Source organism: Phyllostomus hastatus, unplaced genomic scaffold (genome assembly GCF_019186645.2).
Source record: "Phyllostomus hastatus isolate PE091 unplaced genomic scaffold, TTU_PhHast_1.1 phas_scaffold_78, whole genome shotgun sequence".
Lineage (NCBI taxonomy): Eukaryota > Metazoa > Chordata > Mammalia > Chiroptera > Phyllostomidae > Phyllostomus > Phyllostomus hastatus.
In genome coordinates this window covers 3235696-3259856 of record NW_025334041.1, presented here as the reverse complement: position 1 = coordinate 3259856, position 24161 = coordinate 3235696, and the positions used below count along the sequence as shown (strand labels likewise).

Below are 24161 nucleotides of genomic sequence, written 5' to 3'. Positions count from 1 at the left end.
CAGATGCGGGTTTTTACCTCCTTGAATTAGGGACCTCGAGGAAATTTGCTTCTGGACTGCTCTTTTGTTGAAAACTGAAGCAGATGAAGCAAAGAGACGTCATTCAGAGTAAGTTGTGAGAGTCCACGGGGGTTCCCCAGCGATGTGCAGCCGGAACTAACTACGTCCTGCAGCTGGCCCGGCCCCAGGACCTTGAGAACGGCAGCCGACTGCGCTGCATCCCTGATGGGTCACTGGGTGCGTTCCTGATGTGGTTCCCCTGCCAGACGCGGAGGGATCTTTGATTTCTCTTTTTCAAAAGAGTTTCTCTGCTTTCTTGCCTTGGATAAATGATGCTCGCGAGACACCTCGGGCTCTTATTTCTAAGAGGCCAAGGTTCCTTGCAGATGAGGTGTTCCTGAAAAACAGGTTGCCCATACTCCCAAGGATTAAATAATTGGCACTTGGGGAATTGACTAAAAGGCCAGCACAGGGCCCGGAAGCATGATCGTTGCTATTATTTGAAATTTGGATGCCCTGAAGTGATTACCTGTCACTCCCCCATAGACTTCTGCTGGGGTCACAACAAGACCTAGTCCTGCTCGCTGCCTCTGTCCCTGGTCCTGAGGGTCACCTTTGTCAGCATCCGATAGGCTCCCTCTGTTCAGAGTCTGTGCAGAGCGTGAACTCCCTTTGGGCGGGAACTGGATGCCTGGACGCCGCCAGGGTCTCACGGCCATGTGTCAAGTTCAGCCCTGATGAACGTGGAAGCAGCACCCAGGCGCAGCAGGTGCTGCTGAAAAAGCCATGGGGCTGATCTTCCCAGGGTCTCCCCACCACTTACTGGCTCAGGCCAGACTGGCTGATGCCGCCCCCACAGCAAGTAAGGTGAGGAGCCTTAGGTCCCAGATGTTGGCAGGATTAGCTCTGCTGGGGCAGCATTGATTTGGCAGTTTGCTGTTCGTTTAAAGACTCCCCCCGCCCACCTGCCCCTGAACAAAATGAGCACGGGTGGAATTTAGATAAAGCCCACTGTGCTTTGAATCCCTTAGACCCTAATCCTTAGCTCCCGTGGGTCCCAAAGTCACAGGTAACACAAGTCTCCCTGGACGTGTGCAGGCTGGTGAGCCGCCGGCACCCGGGGAAGCGACGTTGCCTAGCCTCTCGAGGGTGCAGATGCCGAGTATGGAGCACCCCACACTCATCGGTGTGGGCGTTCCCTGGAATCTCCCCAAAGAGGGCAAGCCCCCCTGCAAAACATGTTTAAAACGTGAATCAATGAAAGAAGAGCAATTCCACAGTTTTACGTTCACCCCTAAAAGTAACCCCACTTGCTCTGCAAGGATTGCTACCAGGGTTTGTCCAGAAGCCCCCCTCTGCTGAAAAAGAAAATGTGTGTTTGCTAGGAGAGGTCGGGTCCTCCTGGGCTGCCTGCCGTCCCCCAGCGGCCTCAGCCGCCGGGCGCTGTCCGAGGTTCTGGGCGGTCAGCAGCCCCTCCGTTAAACAGAAACGGGACGGAGCGTGTTATCCAGCAGGGGCGCCCTGGGCTCTCCTCTGTCGAGTGTGGCTAGATGGGGAATGATGTAGATCAACGTGAGGATTATATGGGGGATTGGCGAGGATTTGTTCCCCTGGCGGGGCTTATTTAGAGCCTGGCTGCGTGTGGGTAGCTATATTTAGACGGGCTTAACCGCACCGATACAGATACACATCCCAGGTGTTGAATAGCAGGCCACCGGGGTTCCTCCCTGAGCACCTCTGCGGTTTGACTTCTAGATTCCCTCAGGCCATGGCTCCTGAAGGTGGTGGACGCTTTCTCACAGTCCTCCGTGTTCTGCCTCGTGAACAGTTTGTACATACGCTGGATGTTGCTACTCTTTATGGTTGGTTCAGGAAGCAGATGGCTGTGTTTGTCGTTGCTCCCATGCTCCAGGTGGAAGGGACACTACACTATCAGCGTCGAGGGGCCGCTGGTGGTCCAGCACCTCGGGCAGTGCTGGGGGTTCAGAATGCTCCGGAGTCATCGGCAACAGCTGGCCTGGCCTCTCCTAGCGAATATATTTTCTTTTTCAGTGGATGGGCAATTCTTTTTTTTTTTTCTTTTTTTTTTTTTTGCCTTCACCCAAGGACCTTTTTTTCATTGCTTTTAGAGAGAGAGAGGGAGAGAGAGAAGCATGGAAGTGAGAGAGAAGCATTTATTAGTTGCGTCCTGTTCTTGCCCGGACCAGGGAACCACATGCACCCAGAATGGAGATTGAACCTGCAACCTAGGTGTGTGCCCTGATAGGGAATCGAACTCGCAACCTTTTGGTTATGGGACGGCACTCCCATCGACTGAGCCAGGGCTTGGTATCAGGGTGCTACTTAAGAAGCCCTGGTAGTAATCTTTGCAGACTGGCTAGAGTTACTTTTAGGGAAGGCTAAAACCCTGAAATTGATTTTTCTTAGTTTACTCACTTTCTAAACATTTCCTTGGGGACAGGTTTGCTCTTTTTAGGGAGAGTTTGGAAAACTACCACATGCATAAATGCAAGGTGTTCCATGTTCAGAGTCTCTGTTCCCAAGAGGCTTGGCCACATCGCTTCTGCCCCGGTGACGGGGGTCCCAGGAAAATGGGCCTTGGGGATCATTTCTCCCAGAGGTAGCGATTCCTCTGATGGGTCGGGGCAAAGTGAACCGAAAACCTTCTGGAGAAGATTCACCCTTCTGGAGACCATTAGAAACACATGTGCTTCACGGCAGGAGGTCAAAACAGCAACCCTAGCAGGAGCTGGGATGAAGTTGATTCCAACCCGTCTGCATGGCTTTGAGGGGTCAAGGTTCCGGCGGGGGAGTAAGTGCCCCATGCCGGGAACAGCAGGGGAGCTGGGCTGAGCATGCAGCCTGAAGAGGGGGGCTGAGCGGCTGCAACCTCACGAGGCCCCGCACTTGAATGAGTGAGGAGGTGCTCCTGATGGCTGAGCAAACGAAGTGGTTTGTTTGTGTTTTTTTTTTTTGATGTGGGACCTACCCCTGCTGAAACGACTGACTGTGAAGACGACTGGAATGACAACACAGGATGTAGCGTATGATGTGAATTTAGTTGATGGGGCAGCCGCTGGGGTTGAGGAGACGGACTCCGAGTTTGGAAGATGTTCTGCTGTGGGTGAAATGCTGTCAGGCAGCAGCGCCTGCCCCAGAGCAGAGTCGGCGCATGTGGCCGACTTCATTGTCTTATTGTAAGAAACTGCCAGTCACCCCAGCCTCCAGCGGCCTCCACCCTGACCAGCAGCCACCAACACCGAGGTGAGACCCTCCATCAGCAAAAAGATTAGGGCCTGCTGGAGGCTCAGATGGTGGCCAGCATATGTTAGCAATAAAGTATTTTTTAATTGTGGTTACGTCCCCTATTTTTAAGGCATAATGCTATCACACACTTAGCAGACTGCAGTGTAGTTTAAACACAACTTTTATATGTGCTACAAAACGGAGAATTCCCATGGCTTGCTTTCCTGTGATGCTCGTTATATTGAAGTGGTCTGGCACCGAACGCTCCAGATCTCCGAGGCCTGCCCGTAGTACAGTCATCGCCTTCACGCAGATTCCAGCAGGGACGGTCCGCCGAGAGGACCGGTCCCATCAGAGCGGGAAAAACCTCTGTTGCCTAGCGACATAGCCATGGTAACGCCGGAACACAACGCGTTGCTGGCCTGTCTGTGGTGAGGCTGGAGTCAACAAACAACCTGCACCGCCTTCCGGGTGCAAGTAGGTCACGTGCAGTGACGTAGGGCAGGACGTTCGGCACCTCGTATCGATCGCGGTCCTGGGTGACTGCGTTTTGGTGCTGGCGTTTCCTGCCTGTCCGTTTTATCGTCGTTGTAGAGTGCGCTCTCTCTACTTATTAAACCGATCCCCATCAGTATGCCGCGTCGCCCCAGCAGCAGCCTCTTGCACCTCATGTCTACTGCATCTCTTCGGCTTGGTTTAACCTCCTGTTGCTTTACAACTTGAGCGCAGCCTGCGTGCAGAGCGTTTACAAAGCCCACGGCCGGGTGCAGTCAGGTCCCGGCCTCGCGCTCCCTCCCCACTCACTCCCCGAGTCCCCCGGACCCACGTCCAGGCCCGCAGCCTCCACTGAGGGCAGCGCCCTGCACGGGTGTGCCATTTGTTACGTACTTTACGGTATTTTTACCGCACCCTTTCTCTGTTTGGGTATATTTAGATACACAACTACAACAGTGTTACACTTGCCCGCGGTATTCCGCTCAGTAACAGGCGCACGGGTGCGCGGCCCGGGGGCAGCAGGCTGGACCACACAGCTGGGCAAGCAGCAGGCTGGACCTTCCAGGTTCGTGTGAGTGCACCGTGTGATGTTTGCACAACCATAGAAGCACCTAAGGGCGAATTTCTCGGAAGGGAGCCCCCTGTGAAGTTGAAGCGGGGCGCCCCTGGATTCTCCTGCAGCTGGCACTGCCCCCTGGAGGTCAGGTCAGGCCGCCTCTGAGATCTCCCTCTCGCTGGCCTCTCAGCGCTCCGCCGGGGGGGACGCCCTGTCGCCGACTTAACCGGCCTGCTAGGAGTGGGCAGGGACGCCATTCCCAGGGCTTGCCGTTGGAAAGAACGCCTCTCGCCGAGTAGCCATGTGGAACGACCATGACGAGAGAAGGGAAGCGCTCTCCCGGTCTTCCAGATACCGCCGCTTCCCTTCCCGGCTGCCGGCAGTGGCGTGCTGCGCCTTCCTGACCCCGCCGTGGCGCCAGGCCCATGCCTTGTGGATCACAGGCTCACCGGTGCCTGCGCAGGCCTGCCCCCGCCCCCCAGCCCCCCACGGCCGAGCACGGAGGAGGTCCAGGCGGGGAGAACCTTCCCCAGGGTCTGTTAACTGCCAGGTGTTGGATGTCTGCGCCTGGCTCCCTGCCGCCACCCTACAGTCAGGGGACGGGGTGGGGGGGGTGGCTTCCTCGGGGCAACGCGGCTTAGTCTAGGAGGAGAAACGACGCCTCAGTGACTCTGAGCAAGACACTCATCCAGGGCCCCAGCGTTTTTGTCTACAAAACCGTGTTCCTGATATTCTCAAACCGAGAAAAATGTCCTCAGAGGCAGTATGCTAATGTTATTATTTTTTTGTTACTGTAAGAGTTAGGAGGTGTAGGCTGGGGGCGGGGGGGTTATCTCAAAACGCGTGGCTGCTTCCGATTAGGGGATTCTTTACTTAAAGGGGAACCCCAGAGTGGACAGCCCCGGATGGGGCAGGTCTTCCTTCCTTGCACCCCGGGGTGTCGCCGGCCCCCACCCGGGCCGGGGGGACTGAGTCTGGCCTGTGGGGGGGAAGGCAGGGCTTTCGGACGGGAGTCCTGGTGGTCCCCGGGCTCTGGGCCAGCGTCCCAGGAAGCGGCTCCTTGACACGGCGGGGTCGAGTCTCAAGGTTGAACAAAAGAAAGTGTGCCCGTCTTTGGCGGTGGCGGAGAGCAGAGGGGAGACATTGAAAATGCCTCCTTGAAGACACACTGGCGAAATGAGTTGTTCTTTGGGGCAGGGACCTGAAATTGCTCTTCCTTGTCAGAAGAAATTGATTTCTTCGGCTGTCTGAACTTCATCCCTGGCGCTGGGCAGGAGCTAACACTGTCCAAATGAAACTCATTTTCGGTTAATAAAACCGGGCCCCTGGGGACCGCCTGAGTGTGCTTCGGAGTGTCTTAAATGACACACACGCACACACTCCCAGACACGAGCCACCAGCGCTCCTTGCTCTTTTCATAAGGCGCCTTGGTTAGCCAGCGCGCTGCATAGCGATTGCACTCACCTCTCCCTGGGCTCTCTGCTCTAGATTTGGGGTCTGTTTCTGACCTGCTTGCTGCTGTCAGGCAGCCTGGGACAGGTCGGAGCCCTGCCAGAAGGGCGGGGGAGGGAGCAGCCCCGACCCTGGGGGGCGGCGGACTGGGGGGGGCCTGGGGGAGGGGTGCTTGGACAAGACAATTAGCTCCTGCCTTGCTCACAGAAAGCTTTGCTGCCTCCATGCCATTCTGGTTCCTGGCTGCTGGTGGCTTTGTACGGTATTGTTTTGAAGGTCTTACATACACCTTAGGGGTCAGTGAGCTAGATTCTGGTGGTAGGAACCTGTGAATTTAAAAAAAAGGATGGTGGCATGAGTGGAATAATTTCAGAAAATTATCTCGTTCAGGTGTGTTGGAGCATCTGTGCTTCATGTTCTTACGCCACAGTGGCTGCCTTTGGCTTGGTGTCACGTGGGTGAGAGAGTCAGCCCACCAGGGTGGTGGCTTCCCCCCGCTCCCGCCGACACCCCGGGATGTCGGTGTCTGACTCCCTGGGGGAGCATGGGGGCTCCTGCTATCTCTCCCCCCTCCACGTTGTCACCCCTCGGAATGAGAGGGGACAGTGGATCCTGACCCAGTTGGCGAACAAGGTCCCCACCGGGGGATCCGTGATTTGAATGTGGCTTTTAGAATATTCTGGAATATAAAGATCTAGGGAAACATCTTTCAGAAATGAAAATTGAGGGGGGCTGGTGGAAATTTTTGTGGTACTTTACCTCTATCATTCTTTAGGTATCCGAATACCATGTACATTTAAAAATGGATTGTCTCGCCCTGGCCGGGTGGCTCAGTGGACTGGAGCATCATCCCGTACACCCAAAGGCTGCAGGTTTGATTCTCAGTCAAGGCTTGTACAGGAGGCAGCTGATCAATGTTTCTATGCCACATTGATGTATCTCTCTCCCCCTTCCCGTCTCTCCAAAATCAATTAAAAGTATGCCCTCTGGTGAAGATAACAAAATTAAAAAAGTGCATTGTCTTTATTTTACCCTTTGAATACATTGGTTACGCTCAGTGCATTTAGAGATACGAAAGGCTAGAAAAATAACCAGGGAACAGGCGTTTTCCTACTTTATTCTTTCACTTAAAGAAGAAGAGACGGTCCGGGTGGCGTGGACCTCCCTCCTTCTTCGTCTCTCCCGGATGCCCGGCTTTTCACGCCTTTGGCTCCGTCCTCACCCCTCGCTCACTCACTCTCTTTCCGTGGGACCTCCCCCACCACGCGCAGCGGGCGCGCCAGTGACCGGGGTTTCCTTTTTCTCGTTGCAGCGCGCGGAGGCCAAGAAGCACTGCTGGTATTTCGAAGGACTCTACCCGACGTATTACATGTGAGTACCCCGCCGCCCCGGTGGCCCGGTTCGGGGGACACGCGTCGCTCTGGGGGTGGGAATTCTTCGACAGGGCTGGGTGGGAAAAGAAATGATAGCCTGCAAGGTTAACCAAAAAGGTCATTTTTCACATAAGTTCCCTGATAAAATGATTGAAACACGATTGACCCTGGAAGTCTTTTTCACGAATCCCTTGGGAAATCACGCGAGGGAGTGTTTTTTGTCCCCGGACCCTTTCTCCGCCCTTCCCGTTGCCGCTCCTGCCCACGTGCCGTGTCGCGAACACGAACTCAAGGATTCACGGTGAAAGGCATAATTTAGCTCCCCACAAACCAGGACCTCCACCGGGCAGTGAAAACAAGGTAGAAACTGAGCCAAACTTAACTTTTCTCAAAAAAAAAAAATGCAGGCCTGTGGGAAAAATACAAATTAGGATGTATAATAAGATTATCTTGGGAAAATAGACATTTTTCTCCCCTTCTACTAGAAATAGCAAAACGCTCCATAATATTGGAGTGTTTTTTTTTTCCCCAATTGCTTGGTTAATTAGGACACATTCCAACAGGGTCATGAAAAAAAAACATTGCTAAGCCAGAGACATCTAAAAATGACTGCTTTGTAAGTGTTTTGGCTAATTCAGTGGCCGAGAAAACACGGTGTTTAGTCTCTAATTAGTGCAGAAACAGATACAATTTCTGGGGCTTGAGCCAACATGACCCAGCAAAAACCTGCCGTGACGTTGGCTGCAGGTCTCCCTCCTCCCCCCAGAACGGAGACAGTGTTCCGCTCAAGCGCGCAGGGCCCCAGGGAGCTGCCAGCTGCTCAGCCCCTGCCACCGCGGGGCACCGTGAGGCCCCTAACACGTTGGCTTTGTTACTTCGAGAAAGGGAAAAATGCAACTGAGACAGCCAAAAAAAGGCTTGTGCAGTGTATGGAGAAGGGGCTGTGACTGGTCAAACCTTTTGAAAGTGGTTTGTGGAGTTTCTTGGTCCTGTTGACGTTTTGGCCAAACAGTTCTTTGCCGTGGGGCTGTGTGACGCACTGGAAGGGGTTCAGCGGCACCCCGGCCCCCACCCACTGGGAGCCAATAGCGGGAGAGAGCCGACGTACTCAAGATATCCAGATCAGTGAAGTTATTGGTGAAAATGAAAAACGTGTCTTTTATTTTATGGAAGAAAACCACACGGGCTTTTTGGCTGACGGTCATTTATCCCAGATCGCACTGAGGAGGGAGAGGGCGCCGGCTCGCACGCCTGCCGTAGCGGTGGTGACTGTAGTCTTCTGGCTGAGGGCGAACTCCGTGTCTCTCGCCAGAAATCCCAGCGGCACTGTCACGGCTCCCCTCGCCGCTGCGTGCTCTTGAATTTCGCTCTCGTGTTACAGCTCTCAAGCTGATAGAGGCTGCAGTTTTGTAAGACAATTAGGTTTCGACTGTTGCTACCCAGACGTACAAAATTCCTCTCACCTGTGCTGACGCCTTTACGCCCAGTGACAGCGCCCGCTCCGTCCTCTCCCTGCTCCAGGTGTTGGGCTCTTTTTAGTTTGTTATCTTACCTGTGTGGCGCTGGAAGACTGCTTTTGTACCTGCATACACAAAAGAGTCTCCTTATGTTTTTGAGTTTATTTAATTATTTACAGAGATGGGAAGGGAGGGAGAAAGAGACAGGAAGAAAAGCATTGATGTGAGACAGACACATCGACAGGTTGCCTCTCGCAGGCCCCTATCCAGGGACCTGGCCTGCCACCCAGGCACGTGCCCTGACTGGGAATCGAACTGGTGACCCTTTGGTTTGCAGGCCAGTGCCCAACCCACTAGACAGGGCTCATCGCCTTATTTTTGAAGAAAAAGGCCTTTTGGAGGTCAAACAGAGAAGCAACACACAGTTCAAGTCTTTCTCCTGTTATTTTTTCTTTCCTCCCCCCCTTCGCTGCCTCTCTCTCCTGTCTGCCTTCTGCCCTTCCCAGAGCTTTTAATGAAGCGTGCTCCTTTGAGGGCTATGGTTCAGGGCTACTGGGTGTCTCCTCTTAGCAACAGTGTGATTTAAAAAGAGCAGGTGGTCACATGCCTCCCCCCGCCCCCATACCCCAGTCCACTTCCTTCCCCTTCCTTCCCTGTTCTCCACCTGCCTGGTCCTCCTGCCTAGACCCACGAGGTGACCTCGGGGACAGCAGCACAGCCTGGGGCGCTGGCGGCTCAGGGCTGCCAGGAGCTGAAGCCGCTGCTCTCTCTGCTCCCCGTTCCCTTCGCGTTCGGAGAGTGCTGCCGGCCGGCCAGCTGAGGGGACGTGTGTCGGAGACAGGTCCGAATGCGGCTGCAGGTCCCGGAGCTGGCTTCGACACGCAGGGAGCTGCAGCACGCGCTGAGCTCCGTGTCCCTCACCGGGTGACCGGCAGCGTGTCCTGCCCTCAGCAGCTGCAGAGGGGGCGGCGGGTCAGGGCCCCCTGCTCTCATCAGCTGCCGTCTTGGTGGGTCACGTGGCCGTTTGCCTTAGCTGTCCCCTTACAAAGTAGATGTGGCTGTGGGAGCTGCCAGTTTCCACTGCCGGGACGACGCATTCCTGTTCACCCATCACTAACGTCTGCTGTCTCGTGGCCTGGGGGGGCGGCCGGTGGGTCTGTGTCCAGAGACGGACGGGTGGGAGCCGTGGCTTCAGACTCAGGGACCGCTTCCCAGAGGGGCAGGGGGACTGGACGTAGGTGTCTCACTGCCAGGTCTGCCTTTGGTGATTCTGGGAGGGCCCCTCCCCAGGGCGTCTCTGGTGTCCAGAGGTTGGGGGCCCCCTTGGTGCCTGAGTGGGCACCCCCACGGCCATGACCAATCCCGTCGCGGGCGGTGGGAGCCTCTCAACCAGGAACAGTGCCTCCCCTGTCCCCAGGGCCTGCCCCCCTTTTCTGATCGGCAGCCCGAGGCTCCGCAGTGGAGCAGGGACTGTCTGACAGCCAGGGTCGCGGTCGTTTTTGAGACTGTGACTCTCTCGTGTGACTTTAAATGGGCCAGAGGGAGCTGGCGACGCAGGTGCCAGGTTCCTGTTCTTTCTGAGGGGAGGTGAGTCTGGTCATTGCCCCTAGGAGATGGAGGGTGGGTTAGAAGGCGACTGGGTCTGCTCCACTAGACACTAGTAAACAGATTTACATTAAATGCGAGAAGAACCCAGGGGCCCCCTGGAGAGCTGGCGGGGGCAGGGTGAGGGGGGGAAGCTTTGACCCCAGAGCCGGGCCTTGCTTTGTCTCTATTCTCTCCACCTATCGATACTAAGAAGATCTCAGGACCGTCTGGACCTGGTTTTACAAACGACACGGCTGATGGTGGGGGGAGATGTGAAGCCCCTCGTCGGGGTCTCGTGCACGACGGGGTCACACCCCGGACGCCGCCTGGAGGGAGCCAAGGGCCCGGGGCGACTGGGTGCTGGGTGTCCTGTTTGGGCACTCACCGTACTTCTGGGTTCGGACCCACGTGCCGTAGAAGGAGAGACGGTGGGGAACCTCGGAAATCAGCAGCACGGAGACTCGGGGGGGGGCCCACGTGTGGAGAGGACGGGCGGGAACAGATGGGTGGAAAACGTTTGCTCAAGTGTAAGAGGGAGATGGGACGTGTGGATTAATAACACAGTTGGTGGGCGCACCCGGCAGGGTCCCGCCCTAATTCCTCCAGCGTGTTCCACACCACCGGTGAGCTGAGTGGCCGGGAGCCAGCGTGCACGGACCACCGTGGGGAGTGAAGGCGAGGGAAGAGGGAAGAGGGAACGGGCCGCCCTGCAGAAGCTCCTGCCCCTGGCTGTGCCCCTCCTCCCCGGCAGGGTGGTCTGTTCCTCCCCCCTCCCCCCAGCCCCAGTCACTTCCAGACCCCATTCTCAAGTCTCCCACTGGAGTGTGAAGCGTCTTGTATCAAGTGCTCGCCTTACCCTTGCCTGATTGTGTCTCTCTGGGCTCCCTCGTCCGCTGTGAATAATTAACGGGGTGAGTGGGTGAAGTGTTGGCGGGAGTCTGAGCGAGATCCTGGAAGAGCAGGCTCCGCGGAGCCGGGGTCTGGCCGGGCTGCCGACCTGCCTGCTCGCGGTGGAGACACGGAGACTGGCTCCGATGGCAGACCCGGGCCAACGCAGCTCCCTCTGCCGAGGTCGGCTCCCCTCAGGGGGTGCAGGGCTGGAAAGAGGGGAGTTGGTGAGGGCATTTCCCCCACATGCCCCTCTTCGGAACCCCTGCTGTTCTCCTTGGCGAGCCAGCTGAGCGCAGCCTCTGGGGAGGGGAGGCGTCTGGTCTGGGGACAGACACTCTGGATGGAGCAGAATGTCTCTGCTCCCTGCGTTGTTGAGTTGATCGGTGACGATTCCTCGGGCAAGTCGGAGGTGCTTTCTCGTTCCCAGAACAGGGAGAAAGGTTTTGCTGGGGTAACGGTTGCTTAGGAACTCCGCCTACCTGCTGCATCCGGAGGTTTGGGCGCCCCTGACTTCACGTGCTCAGTTCTGACCCCCGAAGACGGTGGTGTGAGCAGCTACTGCCCTTACAGGGTAGCTCCTTCCTTGCCGCGTCTGTCGTCTGTCGTGGGAGCTCACGATGGGAAGGCACCGGCAGCGGGCCAGAAAGGGAGCGCTCAGGGGATGCGGCCCTGACCTTGAATTTCCAGCCTCCAGAACTGTGAGACGTAAACTTCTCTTGTTTATAGGCTGCCCGGCCAGGGGTGTTTTTATAGCGGCCAGAGTGGACGAAGACGGTCGCTAAAATGCCATCTTTCCAGATATATGTTCTGTAACTTGATTTTCTCCCTTTCCCACTTGGTAAATGTCCTTCTAAATCAGCATGCAGGGCAACCTGATTGTGTTCTGTGGTGACGCGTGTTCCGTGGTGACGCGTGTTCCGTGGGAGGGCCTGTAAGTCACGTCACGTTCCCCTGTCGCTATGCTTGCGGGTGGAGCCGGCCCCCTGGGGTTGGTTTCTGCCATCAAAGGCCGCAGTTTCTTCTCTGTTGCCCTGACGTTTAGAGCGGCGTTCCTCAGCGCAGCGTTTCATCACCCCCTCGGCAGCCAGGATGGCGTGATCAGACGGTTACATTCCTTTAAAAACCCCATGTAGCGGGCGGAGAGGCCGGGCCTCACCTCCTTGCTTGTCTGGCCCTGGAAGCTCTGTCTCCAGCCTCCTGGGACCGTCGGGGATCGCGCCCGAGTGACACCCACACACAGCCGGTCCGCACCGGCCCACGGCAGGACAGCCGGATGTCCGCCGCTCCTCCCGCCCACAGAAGGAGCCGTCTGGATTTCACCCACGGGCACGAGTGGGAAGCGGGGGGCGCTTTGACTTGCACTGACCGCATCCGTCTCGGCGCCTTCTCTTCGGGCCGCCAGACGGACAGCGGTCAGCGGGGCTCGTTTGGCGACGGGCAGCGGTGGCGTTCTGTCCTTTGCCCCGGGCCCCGCCTGGGCCTCGTGCGCGGCTGGGCCCTCCCCGCGCCGGACGCTGACCAGCCCGCGCCCTCTCTCCGCAGATGCCGCCCCTACGAGGACTGCTGCGGCTCCCGGTGCTGCGTACGGGCCCTGTCCATCCAGCGGCTGTGGTACTTCTGGTAGGTCACACCCCTCCCCGTCCGGGGGGGGGGGCGCTTGCTCCCCACCCCCAGGGGCTCTGCCCGCAGCCAGGACTGCCAGCACCACGGCAGCGCCGCCTTCACTGGGGTCACCGCCTCGGGGACGGCCTCCGTGGGCAAGCGGGCAGATGCCATTGGCTTCCCGGTGGCATTTCTGCTCCCTGAGGGGCAGGGGCTGTTTCCACCTCCGCCGCTGGCGGGGTAGGGGGACAGGGACAAAGGCAGATGCTTCTGGGCGGTGGCGGGGCGGCAGCTCCTTGCCCGTTCCTGGAATGACGCCGAATCGGGGAATCCGAAAGTCTTACGGCCAGGTTTCTGCCGCCTCGCGGGCTCCCCGGCCCTCGGTGGCAGCGGGGCCCTGACTCCCAGCCCCGGCTCTCCTGGGCGAGGCTGGAAGAACCGTCTGGCGTCCGTGAACCTGTGCGGTGAGAGGGGACGAGGCAGCGATGCCAACAGTGCCCTCGGAGAAGGGGGTGCCCGAGTCTCCACTGACAGGAGGGATCCCCAGCAGTTTGCCCACTCAGGGGCATGTCCGAGGGTTTGTTTGACTGTGTAGGAAGGAGCTGTGGCTCCCCCCCCACCCCGGGATGGCTGAGCGTGTGGGCACAGCCGTCCTTGCACCCGCCCACCCGCCCCACGGCGTGGGAATGCCATCCAGGCAGACACCCCGGAGCGTTGGGACGCCACTCACTTCCGGACGTAAGCCTCTCCCGCACGCTCAGGTTCTGACGGTACTGACCTCCGAAGGCCTGAGGCTTTTGCTGAGCGTGTTGCAGGAGCCGCTTGAACTTGAACTTGGTGGTGGGGTTTTGTCTTTCCCCTTCGACACTCATCCCTGATGTTTGCTCAGGGAAACTGCCCATAGTCGGGGACTCCACGCGTCACATGTCTTCCCTAGGAGAGACCCTTGCATTGTCCCCATCACCACCTCCTCCTGGGGCATTGGCCGTGGGGGGGGGGCTGGACTCACCGTCCCATCGGACCTTGGCCCGGCCTCCCTGGGCGCTGGCTCAGGTGTCCCCCGCTGCCATGTCGCCGCTTGTGGCTTCTCCCCCTGTCACAGGTGTGACTGCCTAAAACTCTGTGATTGAAGGAGACTTTTCTCCAGCCTCAGATTTCCTGGCTGTAAACACATCTGAGGACACACACTTCAGGGCCCAGGGGTCCGGCACTAAGGCTGGGGGGAGAGGCCGGGACGGGGTGGTGCTCAGGACTTCCCTCCGTGGGACCGCGTGGTCGAAGGAGGTCGGGCTGTCCAGGCACGAACCCCGAAAGGGTTCGGGACGGTGCCAGGTCGGTCCGAAGCACCGGCTGAGTGAGGGGGAGGTGGGGGGCTGCTCCTGAAAAAATGAGAAGAGTTGCCGGAGTGCAGGTATTACGTGATGGACAGGAAGAAAAGACGGGGAGTCCCGGAGAACTGGGGGAGGCCTGGGCCCCAGGCAGCTCCGTCCCAGGAGGGTTCCCCAGGAGGGTTTCTGTAGCAGGTGCTTCTGAGCTGCTGGCCAGGGCCCCTCGTCGGGGTGGGGGCACCCCTCAGGTCCCAGACAATGAGGGCAGGCCCCACGGGGCTGGAGTGCCAGACGCCCGAGGGCTGGCTCGCTCGGATTACCGGCGTTGAGACGCCTGGTTCTAAACCCGAGCGGGGGAGGGGGGGGACTGGGGGGGGGCCAGTGCCCCAGCCAACGCCGGAGGATGCTCCATGTGCTTCTCCGTCACCACCGCTGTCATCAGTGTGCGCCAGCGTCCCCTGCAGAGGTCCCTGCCGCGGTCAGGCCCCCCAAGGAGACCGACGTCCGAACAGAAGCACCCGCGGGATGTGGGCACCGTGCCCTGAGAGCGGCGTGGACCCTCGATGTCAGCGCACTGGGGAAAGGGGCCAGCGTGTCGCAGGGACAGGGACGCAGGAAGCATGGGCCCGGCCAAGAGCATGCTGGGAAGCCCGTGTGGAGGGGGGCGGGGAGGGCCCGGAGGAGGGGTCTGCAGAGCTGGATGTGGGGCAAAGGAGGGGCTGCTCTCCAGCCCCGCTCCCACCCGACCTCTGGGGACTCCGGTCTCCTCCTCCCTCCAAGACCCACATCCTGAAGGAGAGTGCTTCCGGACGTCCCCGCCCGCTCCGGACTCCGGAGTGACCTTGAACTGGCAAGGTCTGGATGAGGTCGGCAGACCGTCTGCGATGGCAGCCACGGCACAGACTTCCGAAGCCCCGGAGAGCTCTCCAAACCCGCCCGGCGGAGGCGGGGAGGTGTGTGGAGAACCACCTTCCACCGGGAGCTCAGAGCTGCCCTGCTCCCTGTCCCCAGGTCCCCTCACTCACGCCGGCTCTGCCCCCCACCCCTCGGAACTGAGGTGTCCTCGGACTCCTGTTTCAGTAAGGGACGCGTCCGCCCATGGTTGTCACCGGAGCCCACCTTGGCCTCCAGCCACGTGCCTCAGTTCCGCCCGGCCACGTGCTCACTCGCTCTGGATTGGTCCGAGGTGCCCGGTGCAACATCCTTTCTGTTGGTCAGGAGGGGGCAGGGGGTGCATTTGACAGCGTGACCAACATCTTGGCTTTTCCCACGGGGGAGCCCAGGACCTCAGGGGGCTGCTGCCTTTCCCGTCCCGGGACGGGGGCCGGGTCTGCTGGGCGTGAGCCGCCTGTCGTGTGAGAAGGCAAACCCTGAGGGCACTCAAGCCCTGCGCTGCTCTAAGTTCTGGCTCCTGTGTGACAGCCGGAGCCAGCTCTGACCGTAGTGCGGTCCCTGAGCCCGCCCGAGGGACGTTTTGTCGCAGAGACAAAGTTGATGCACGGGCACCTCGCTCAGAGGTTGCAGGCCTTGCAGCGTCTGCACAGCTGGGTTCTGCCGGTCCCGGGAGGGCACCGCCCACCCCACTGCCAGCCCGCCCCCTCCACGGCCGCCCCCTGCAGCTGCACCCGGCCTCTCCTGGCCTCCCGCTCACCTGGCCTTCTGGCCGGACACCGGGCTGCCCCATCCACCCGGAAAGTTCCTTCCCGTCCCTTCCACTTGCCTCTCTCTTCGCTCCCTTCTGACTCAGCTCGCACGCTGCTTTGAAGGAGAAGAAGCTCCTTTGCTCTTCGTGACTGTGGCAGACATGCTCGTAAAAACCCTGGTTGCCCCGCACGGGACACTTACAGATGGCCGCAGTGGGCATTTCCGCGACCACAGCCCACGGCTGCGCCCCTGGTTTTCCCCCGGAGCACGGACGACCAGCCCTGTAAACACGTCATTCTGAAGTGGGTTGATCACCGTGCTCCTCCCTGCTGGATGCCAAGTTCACGGGTGGGGCGGGACCTTGCCTGTCCTCCTCCCGGTAGGACAGCAGGTGCTGGGAGCTCGGCAGGTGCTGCAGAGTCACCTGGGAGTGAGCCGGGTTAGAGGACAGACCAGACGCCCCAGTGGGAGCCCTTCCTGGTCCTCTGCTGCCTGTGTCCTTGGTCTCTCGTCCTGGTCACTGTCCCTGGTTGTCCAGTAAACACATATCGACGGAGGGACAGGCTGGCCCTAACATGACCTTGACCTTGCCAGGTCTCGAAGGCTTTCTCGGCCACTCTTTTAAGTGTCACTCGTGTGGGGACACATGCCTCTGACGGCGACACGGCTGGCTCCGCGGTGTGCTCATTCTTCACGAGGCAATGTGTGGCCCCCACACACGGTGTGACGGATGGTGGCAGGTTCTGGAAGGTTCCATCACACAAGCTCACGTGTGGGCAGGAGTTTCCCTTTCACGTCTCTGCAGGGAGGACCGACTGGCGCTTCTCTGCACGACTCCCCTGTTTGCAGAGACACAGATGCTGTCAGATGTGAAGGCGACGGCAGTCGCTCCTTTGTCCGTCCGTCACGTCCGGACCCTTGCAGGGGGTGCGGCGAGTTGCCTAGAATCCTCAGAGGATCCGCACAGTTCCCGTCCTTGCAGCAGTCAGCTCTGCGGTGCCGCAGACACAGGGGTCGTGGGAGGGAGGCGCCCGGCCGTTCCCAGAGGCTGGGTCGCAGACCTGCAGCCTCCCTTTCGCACGTGTTGTCCCCGTGACCGCAGCGTGCCGTGGGAAGGGCACCGCCTGACCTCTCTGCGTGGATGTTCACGCACCGACTGGGGGAAGACTGCTGGGAGGCACCGTAATTCCCACCGTGGATAGTGGGACCCGGGGACACTGGGAGCGAGCGGAAGGTCGGGTCGGCCCAGAGCTCTGGCTGCATGGAGAAGGCACTTCCTGTGTAGGTGGCAGTGTCCAGTGGAGGTCAGGGCAGTGTCGGGGAGGCGATGCCGCAGCCCTGTGATGCCGGCTCGCCCTGTGCGGCTCTCTGAGACCCAGGGCTTGCCTGGCTTCTGAGCGCGGGTGGCCTTTGCCCGGCGGCACCCCTGGGTCAGCGACCCAGGGTCTCCCTGTGGTCATCCACCCAGGCCACCTCCTGGGGCAAACAGCCAGCGCAGGACCAGCCCGAGAGCGGGGCACTGAGCACACTCCGCTCCCTGCGCCCGAGCGGCCGCGGGTGCCCCGAGCCCGCCTGCCCGGGCACCTCACCGCCGTCTCTCGCCCAGGTTCCTCCTGATGATGGGCGTCCTCTTCTGCTGCGGAGCCGGCTTCTTCATCCGGAGGCGCATGTACCCCCCGCCGCTGATCGAGGAGCCGGCCTTCAACGTGTCCTACACCAGGCAGCCCCCGAACCCTGCGCCAGGTCAGCCGGCCCCCCGGCCCCGCCCCCGCCCATTTCTGCCGGGCGCGCGTTCTCCGTAAGCGCTCGAGGGGGGCGCCCCCCAGAATGTGCTGGAAGAGAAAACTCGGGCCACGTTTCTGTGTTTCCTTTCTCTAACGGGGCCAGCCTCCGTAACCCTCAATGTTCACCTGTTGCGTGTTCCACCCCTTGTGGGTAAGGTGGGGGGGGGGACTGGCGTGCCCTTGGCTGTGGATGTCCCTTTCCTGTTCTTCCGCCCCTGTGCGTAAAGTCTCCACCACCCCGAACCCCAGAGCATCCGACTGTGTCCCTCTTTGTCACTATGTTGCTGCCCACTGGACCACCTCTTCTCTGAGGATGGAGGGATCCAGCCAGTCAGACAAGCGAGCCCCCCACCCCCTGTTGCGCTGGTGCAGAGGCCGCCCCCACACAGCGGGGCCTCGCACGCGCCCTGGCGGAGCTCCGCGGGGGGCGAAGGGCGGCGGGTTTTCTGCGCCGTGCTCACCCCGGCTCCTCTGCCTTGCAGGAGCGCAGCCGCCGGGGCTGCCCTACTACACCGACCCCGGAGGACCGGGCATGAATCCTGCCGGCAACCCTGTGCCGATGGCTTTCCCGGTGCAGTCCAGCTCGCCGCTCGGGAGCCTGGCCTACCCCCCGCCCCCTTCCTACTGCAACACGCCCCCGCCCCCCTACGAGCAGGTGGTGAAGGCCAAGTAGCGGGGGTGCGCCCGGAGCCCGCCCGGGGGACGATGCGGGGGACGCGGGGAGAAGCTTCTCCGGCCTGCCCTTCCCGTCCCCATGGGCGGCCGCTTCCGGAGCGGCCTCGCGAGCCACCGAGGGCGCGTCCTCCTCTGCTGATTTCTTGGAGCGGGCGCAGCGTCCTCCCGGGCGTTCCGTGGACACGCGGCGTCTGACTGCGTCCCCGCGTCCTTCTGTTTCTCGTGTTGTCTGTGCTCTGGCGGAGTGTGGACGGACTCCCAGGGCGCGCACCTTCGGGCGGCCTGCCCCCAGGTCCTCGGGACAGAGATGAAGAGGCGGCGGCCAGCGAGGGCCGGGCCTGTGCTCAGGTGAGCGCAGGCGGGAGGCTCCTCCCACCGGCTGGGAAGCCTTGAACCGAGGCCCCTCGTCCTGTCCTGTCCGTCTTCCTCTTCAAGAAGCCGCCCGGTGGACGCTGGGTGGACAAGAAGCGTCCGCACACTCTCCTGTCTCCGTCACTTCCCAGCCATGAGAGCAGAGCCCCTTCCGCGCGGCCGGCCGGCGCTGGGAGCGCTAGGCACAGCTGTCCCCCAAGGGCGATGCGGGCCCAGAGCCAGGCCAAGGTGCGGTCTGCGGTGACCTGAGGGTCCCTGGGGAGGGTCCCGCCTGTTCGGGGGAAACTGCGCCTTGCCTCACACTGGGACATACATGCCTTTTAGGAGCTCTTGGTCTGACTCGGGGAAAAGGAACGTTCCCCCCTTTTTAGTGCTTTTGTAGACGTTTGTGTCGAGCCCCGTCCTTGGAGGTGTGACTTGCGGGAGTGTCTTCACCGAATGTCAGCCGCCCTCTGGCTTCCGATCGGGACCTGTGGTCTCCACGCCCTCCCCCAGGCACTTCTGGCCAGGGGCTTTGCTCAAGGACACCTCCCAAGCAGAAGCCACGTCAACCCCTTGGTGACGGGCGTCTGAGCGTCGGCGGGTGGGTGGGTGTCGGGCTCGGAAGAGGAGCTTGCTAAGAAAAAGGACCGTGGGCAGGTCTTTTCACAAAGCACCCAGCAGACGCGTCACTGCCGACTGCATCAACATTTGGATAAAGGAGACACGGTTGGAGACGTGAACCCCGGCTGAGAAACCTCTGTCACCCGGGGGTCCTGCGAGTCGTCCCCAGGGCGGCTGACAGTGAGCGGGGGTCCTGTTCTGCTGCGTCGCTAGTGATGCTGACAGCGCAGTGCTCACACCGGCCGGAGACCTGCCTGGCCGGCACAGGGAGGGCAGAGCAGTGCAGCTGGGACGTGTAGATCGCTCTGTGTGTGGTGGTCGGACTGCGGGGTGCGGGGTGGCGGGAGCCTTTTTTTTGAAATGAACTAACAACAGAGCATCTTGAGAAATTGTTCCTCGTTCAGCTGGAGCCTCAGGACGTCTCCCTGGGGTGGGTGGGTCCTGGGTGTTTGCCATGCCCCAGCCCCGGGGCGGGGGGGGGGCTGGTGTCTCTGGTCTCCTGGGTGCAGAGGCGGGGTGGAGCCCCTGGGACTCTCAGGCGGGGCCTCCCGGGGGCGGGGGGGGGGGTTCTGTAGGAAACGCCTGGAGCCAAACCAGCGCCCTGGGGGCACAGTCAGTGAACGTGGCTTTGACCCCCCTCGTGTGACCTGTGAACTCCTGGTCCCGACCCTCGCCACCCCCTGGGCCCCGTGTGAGATGAGCTGACAAAGCACAACATTTGCTGTTTACAACCGACGACAATTCATGGGTCTACATTTCGGTTCCTCTTCCTCCAGGCCATTTGTTCTGCATTTTTAATTGCAATGTCTCCCTTTGCTTTTTTTTTTGTTTTTGTTTTTGTTTTTAACTAACTAGTGAGCATACCCCGAGCTGCCCCGGCACCGGACCAGGTGTGGCCGAAGTGGCGCCACGTGTCCGTGACAAAACCTTGTGTATCTTTTTGACAGCAAGTGGTCTTAAGAGACTGGATGACTCTGGTCGCACCCAGCGATTTTATACCCCCATGTCCACATAAGGCACGTTCTGTCGCCCCCGGCACCTGGGGAACAGCCCTGCTCCAGAGAGCCCTGACCCCGGCGTGGAACTCCCCGAGCTGCGGGGGGGGGGGGGTGCCCAGGCCCCCGGGGGGCGGAGCCAGCGGTTGGGAGGGAACCGGGAGCAGAGCAGACTCGTGCACGCTTCTCCTCCACAGAACCCGGCTCATTCCTCCCGTCCGCGCTCTTCGGCAGGGTCCTGTTTCCTCGGTGTGCGCAATAAACGTGAATTTGGGCGTGTGCTTTGACGGCTGTGCTGGGGAGCAGGACAGAGGGCAGAGGGGAAGCCCCTCCCTCAGGAGGAAGCGCCTTCAGCGGGCTGCACCTGCAGCGGGTGGGGGTGGGGGTGGGGGTGGGGGTGGGAGAACCGGAAATTACATGCTATCCGAGACTCTAAGGAAGTTGTGGATCACCAACACATTTGAAAAGTCTAAGGAACCCCCTGCCCCCGCCCCGAAGCCAGTGGGACATGAGAAGTATCAACTAGGTAAAGCCACAGCCGACGGGGACACGGGTCACCCTGGGGCCTGGATCTGCTTCCACATCCCCGAGCTGAAGCCGTAGCTCTGCTCGCTCAGAAACTAGACGTGTCTCCCGGGCCGTGGAAGGACGTATCTGCTGTGGTGAGCGGCATGTAGATGAACCAGTATCGGAGATACTGTTTAAACAAGCGTTTTGTACCGCGGCGTCTGCAGACAGGACGGACAGTCAGCCAGAGGCGGCCGGCAGCTCGCTCGCGGCCAGGTCGGCGCTGGGTTGGTTACACGTCTTACCTGGACCGCCCCCTGGGCACCAGCTTCCCCGGCAAAATGGAAGCAGGGTCGCTTAGGAGTCCCAGGCCATGACTGGAGTGTCCCCTTTTATCTGCCTTCCTAGCATTGAACTTCAAAGAATCCACCATGGCCCTCAAGGCACAGAAGTGCAAGAACAGAAATTTTGAGTGGCGGCTGAACTAGGAGGAAACGAATCTGGGAGGGGGGAAGATGAATTTGTGCAGAAAAGTTGGCCAGGGAGGGGAGAGCTGATAGAGAAACGCCACAGTGAGGCCCAGCAGGTACGTTGGGCAGGAGTGGCCGTGTGCGCAGGTGCCAGGGCAAGGAACCCACAGGTGCTCCACAGACCAGCTGGCGGGGGCGCCATGCCCCCACCGTCTCCCTCCTGAGCCCGGGGGTGGGAGGGTCTGGTACCAGGCATCAACGCACCTGAGGGTGCTTTCCCCTGGACAGGCATCTTGCGTGGGGAGGGGCTGGGGCGTGAGCTGCTGCTATCATTATTTGATTTTGAAAAGTGGTCCGGGGGCGTCAGCACCAGGTCCTCCCGGACAGCGGCCCCTGTGCTTCCGGCCGCAGTGTTCAAGTTCCGGCTATGTCACGGGCCTTCGGTTCCACTCGTGAGTGTCTGGGGGTGAGACTTTGGTTCCTGGGGCAGCTGAAGTCCAAATTCTGTCCTCTAAACATGCTTTGGCTAGATGCCATGGGTTTTGTTCTGTTATCTCTGAAAAGCAACTCAGTGTCTCCATAAACAGGACAGGACTGTTTCGAGTGGGCTCCGAGGTTACACATCTCTTTACCTAGTTTTTCGTGCATGTGTGTGTGTTCAAAGAAACCCCATTCTTTGTCTATACCCACAGTCTGGAGTTGGCAGACTGCATCTCCATGGTACTCGTATTTCTTGCACACTGGTAGTTCTTGTGCATGGAGAATATGATTGGACTCAGGTCCTTGTTTTGTTAGGAAGGAATAGGTCAGAGGCGGCAGTGTGTATTTCCAGCAGGAGGACCACGCTGTCTCCGCGTGTCCAGCAGCCGTGTGGGTCATTGCTGGACATGCTGTGGACTGGGGGCAGAGCAGCAGCATTTACACTCTACTGCGCCTTGAGCTGGATCATAGACGGAAGCACCGAGAACTGGCTTGTCCGACACGGTCTAACACAGGACTAGAAAGCTCACGCGCATGACATAATGCACAGAGTCTGAGCACTTCTGGGCTGTCCCTGTCCACTCAGCTTCAGAGGACCTACGGCATGTCACTGCCCATTCCAACAGCTGATCTTCCCCCAGGACCCTCATCCTTCAGTGAGAACGGGAGGTGGCTCCATTCCATCCTTGACCCGGAACCAGCTGATGCTACTGCTGTAAATTCGGGTCTGGTGGCACCTGCACCCCACAACTTAGCCGCTGTACGGCCTTGGGCAGCTCTTCCCGCCATGAGCTGCCTCACAGGTAGAGAAATTTGGCAGAGAAGCCACCGCACAGGCTATTATATTTCATTTTATTTTTTCTATCATGACACACAGGCCTTTGTAAGAGCCGGATGAAGTCACCGACTGCAGTGTGTTTATCAAACACTTCACACAGGGCCCAGGTCACCACAGGTCGGTATTGTCATTAGACACTAGAAATGACGTGTGACATGTAACAGACTGAACCTGTTAAATGTGGGGGAGCCCAGCATGAAGACGGTGGGGAGTCTCGGTGGCGGTCTCCCGTGGGTGGGCCACCGGGACCGTTCCGATGACTCAGTGTGCTGATTTTGGATTAAATACCGCAGCTCCCCCGGCAGAGCCGGTCATCCGTGGGCGGGTGCAGCTGACGCTGAGCACCTAAGTAGCAGGGACAAGCAGCTCCCTGAAGGAAGGTGATTCCAGAAAAAAAAAACAAGAACAGGTGTGGGGTTGGAGCTGCAAACATCTCATGAGAGCTGCCTTCCCTGGGGGGCGGGGCCAGCTACAGCAGCAACCGGGCCACTCTGCCAAACCTTTTCCCCTGGAGCCAGCTGAGGTCAGCTACGTCTTCGCTAAGGAGCTCCACTTGGATGATTTTATCCAGCCCTCCCAGAGCCCAGGGAGGCGGAGCTGGATGTGGCAGGGGGAGCCCTGGGCCGTCACGCAGGCCCTGGCCCCAGGCTGTGGGACAGGCAACACCCAGGGTTTCCGGGGGTGGGGGGCGGCAGGAGGTCCGGTCAGTGGCGGTTTAGACACCAGTCAGCTCTGTAGAGGCCTTTTCTGCTACCCTGCAGCGCCTGGGCCCCGTCCGACGTCCTCGAGCTTCCTCTCCGGACAGAGCTCTGGTGTTCGGCCCAGAGGACGCTAGATCCGGTTGAAGGTCAGATGCCACCTAGTGCGGATGGCCACCCGGCTCCCTTCGGCCACTCCCTCCTGCCACCTGCAGCCGGAGACCGGGGACGGATGGGCTGGGTGGGCGCTTCCCCAGTGGGGAGGTCCAGCCCGTGGACAGGAATTCCCAACCTGCTCGAGTCCCCACCCCGCCCTCTTGCGAGGCTCCGCGCAGCGCGGAGCCACCCGCGGACCGACCCTCTCAGGTGAGAGAGAGGAAAACGAAAGGCAGCCAACAGGACGAGCCCACGCAGAGAAATCAAACTAAAAAGCAAGCTGCAGGCGGCTGGGAAAGCACGCACGAGCCACGGACTGGTCTCCCCTGTGTTCGCAACCACGTGGGCCCCGCCCCCACCCCCTGTCTACAGCGTCGCCCCGGGACTCGGCAGGGGGCGCTCTCGGGGGGGGGGGGGCCTCTTTCAGACACTTCTAGCCCAGAAGTGCGTGCTCAGACCGCCCTCCCAGGGACTGCTGAGCGTGCCGCCCCAGTTCGAGGCGCGTGTGCGTTCGCTCTCCCTTTCTCCTGGCCGCATTCACACCCTCTCTTCTCGCTTCCCATCCCCACACCTCCTCCTCCTCCTCCTCCGCCGCCTCCATCTCCGCGCGGCAGATGCTGCCGCCCCAGAACCGCGTCCTTCGCGCCCCACCGCCGTCCGCGCGCGTCTGCGGGCCTGGGACGCGCGCGGACCGCCCCAGTGCGCTGCCGCCGCTGGTCTGGGGCGCGGGCCCCAGCTCCCACCCCCCACCCCTTTTCTGCCCCACGTCAGGGTTTCAAAATGCCCAGTGGGTCACGCGCACGGACTGACAACCAGGCCGTTACTTTTCTGAACTCGCAGTGTTTTCTCGGCGGGAGATCTCTCCCCGGGGCCCCGTGTCCTTCCTCGCTTGTGCGACGGGGCTCCCTTCGGGCGGGTTCCCCAGGGGCCCCCAGGCTGCTGAGTCCCCCGG

General features: G+C 60.1%; 1 protein-coding gene across 1 annotated transcript in view; it reads left to right on the top strand.

Moving 5' to 3' along the window:
- Positions 1-18226, top strand: part of VOPP1 (VOPP1 WW domain binding protein) — a 33165-nt gene extending 14939 nt beyond the window's left edge. The window contains exons 2-5 of the mRNA XM_045827939.1: positions 7062-7120; positions 12600-12677; positions 17238-17374; positions 17898-18226. Of these exons, the coding sequence (XP_045683895.1) occupies positions 7062-7120; positions 12600-12677; positions 17238-17374; positions 17898-18088 (465 nt within the window). The 3' untranslated portion in view covers positions 18089-18226. The remainder of the gene's footprint in view (positions 1-7061; positions 7121-12599; positions 12678-17237; positions 17375-17897) is intronic.
- Positions 18227-24161: the final 5935 nt, after the last annotated feature.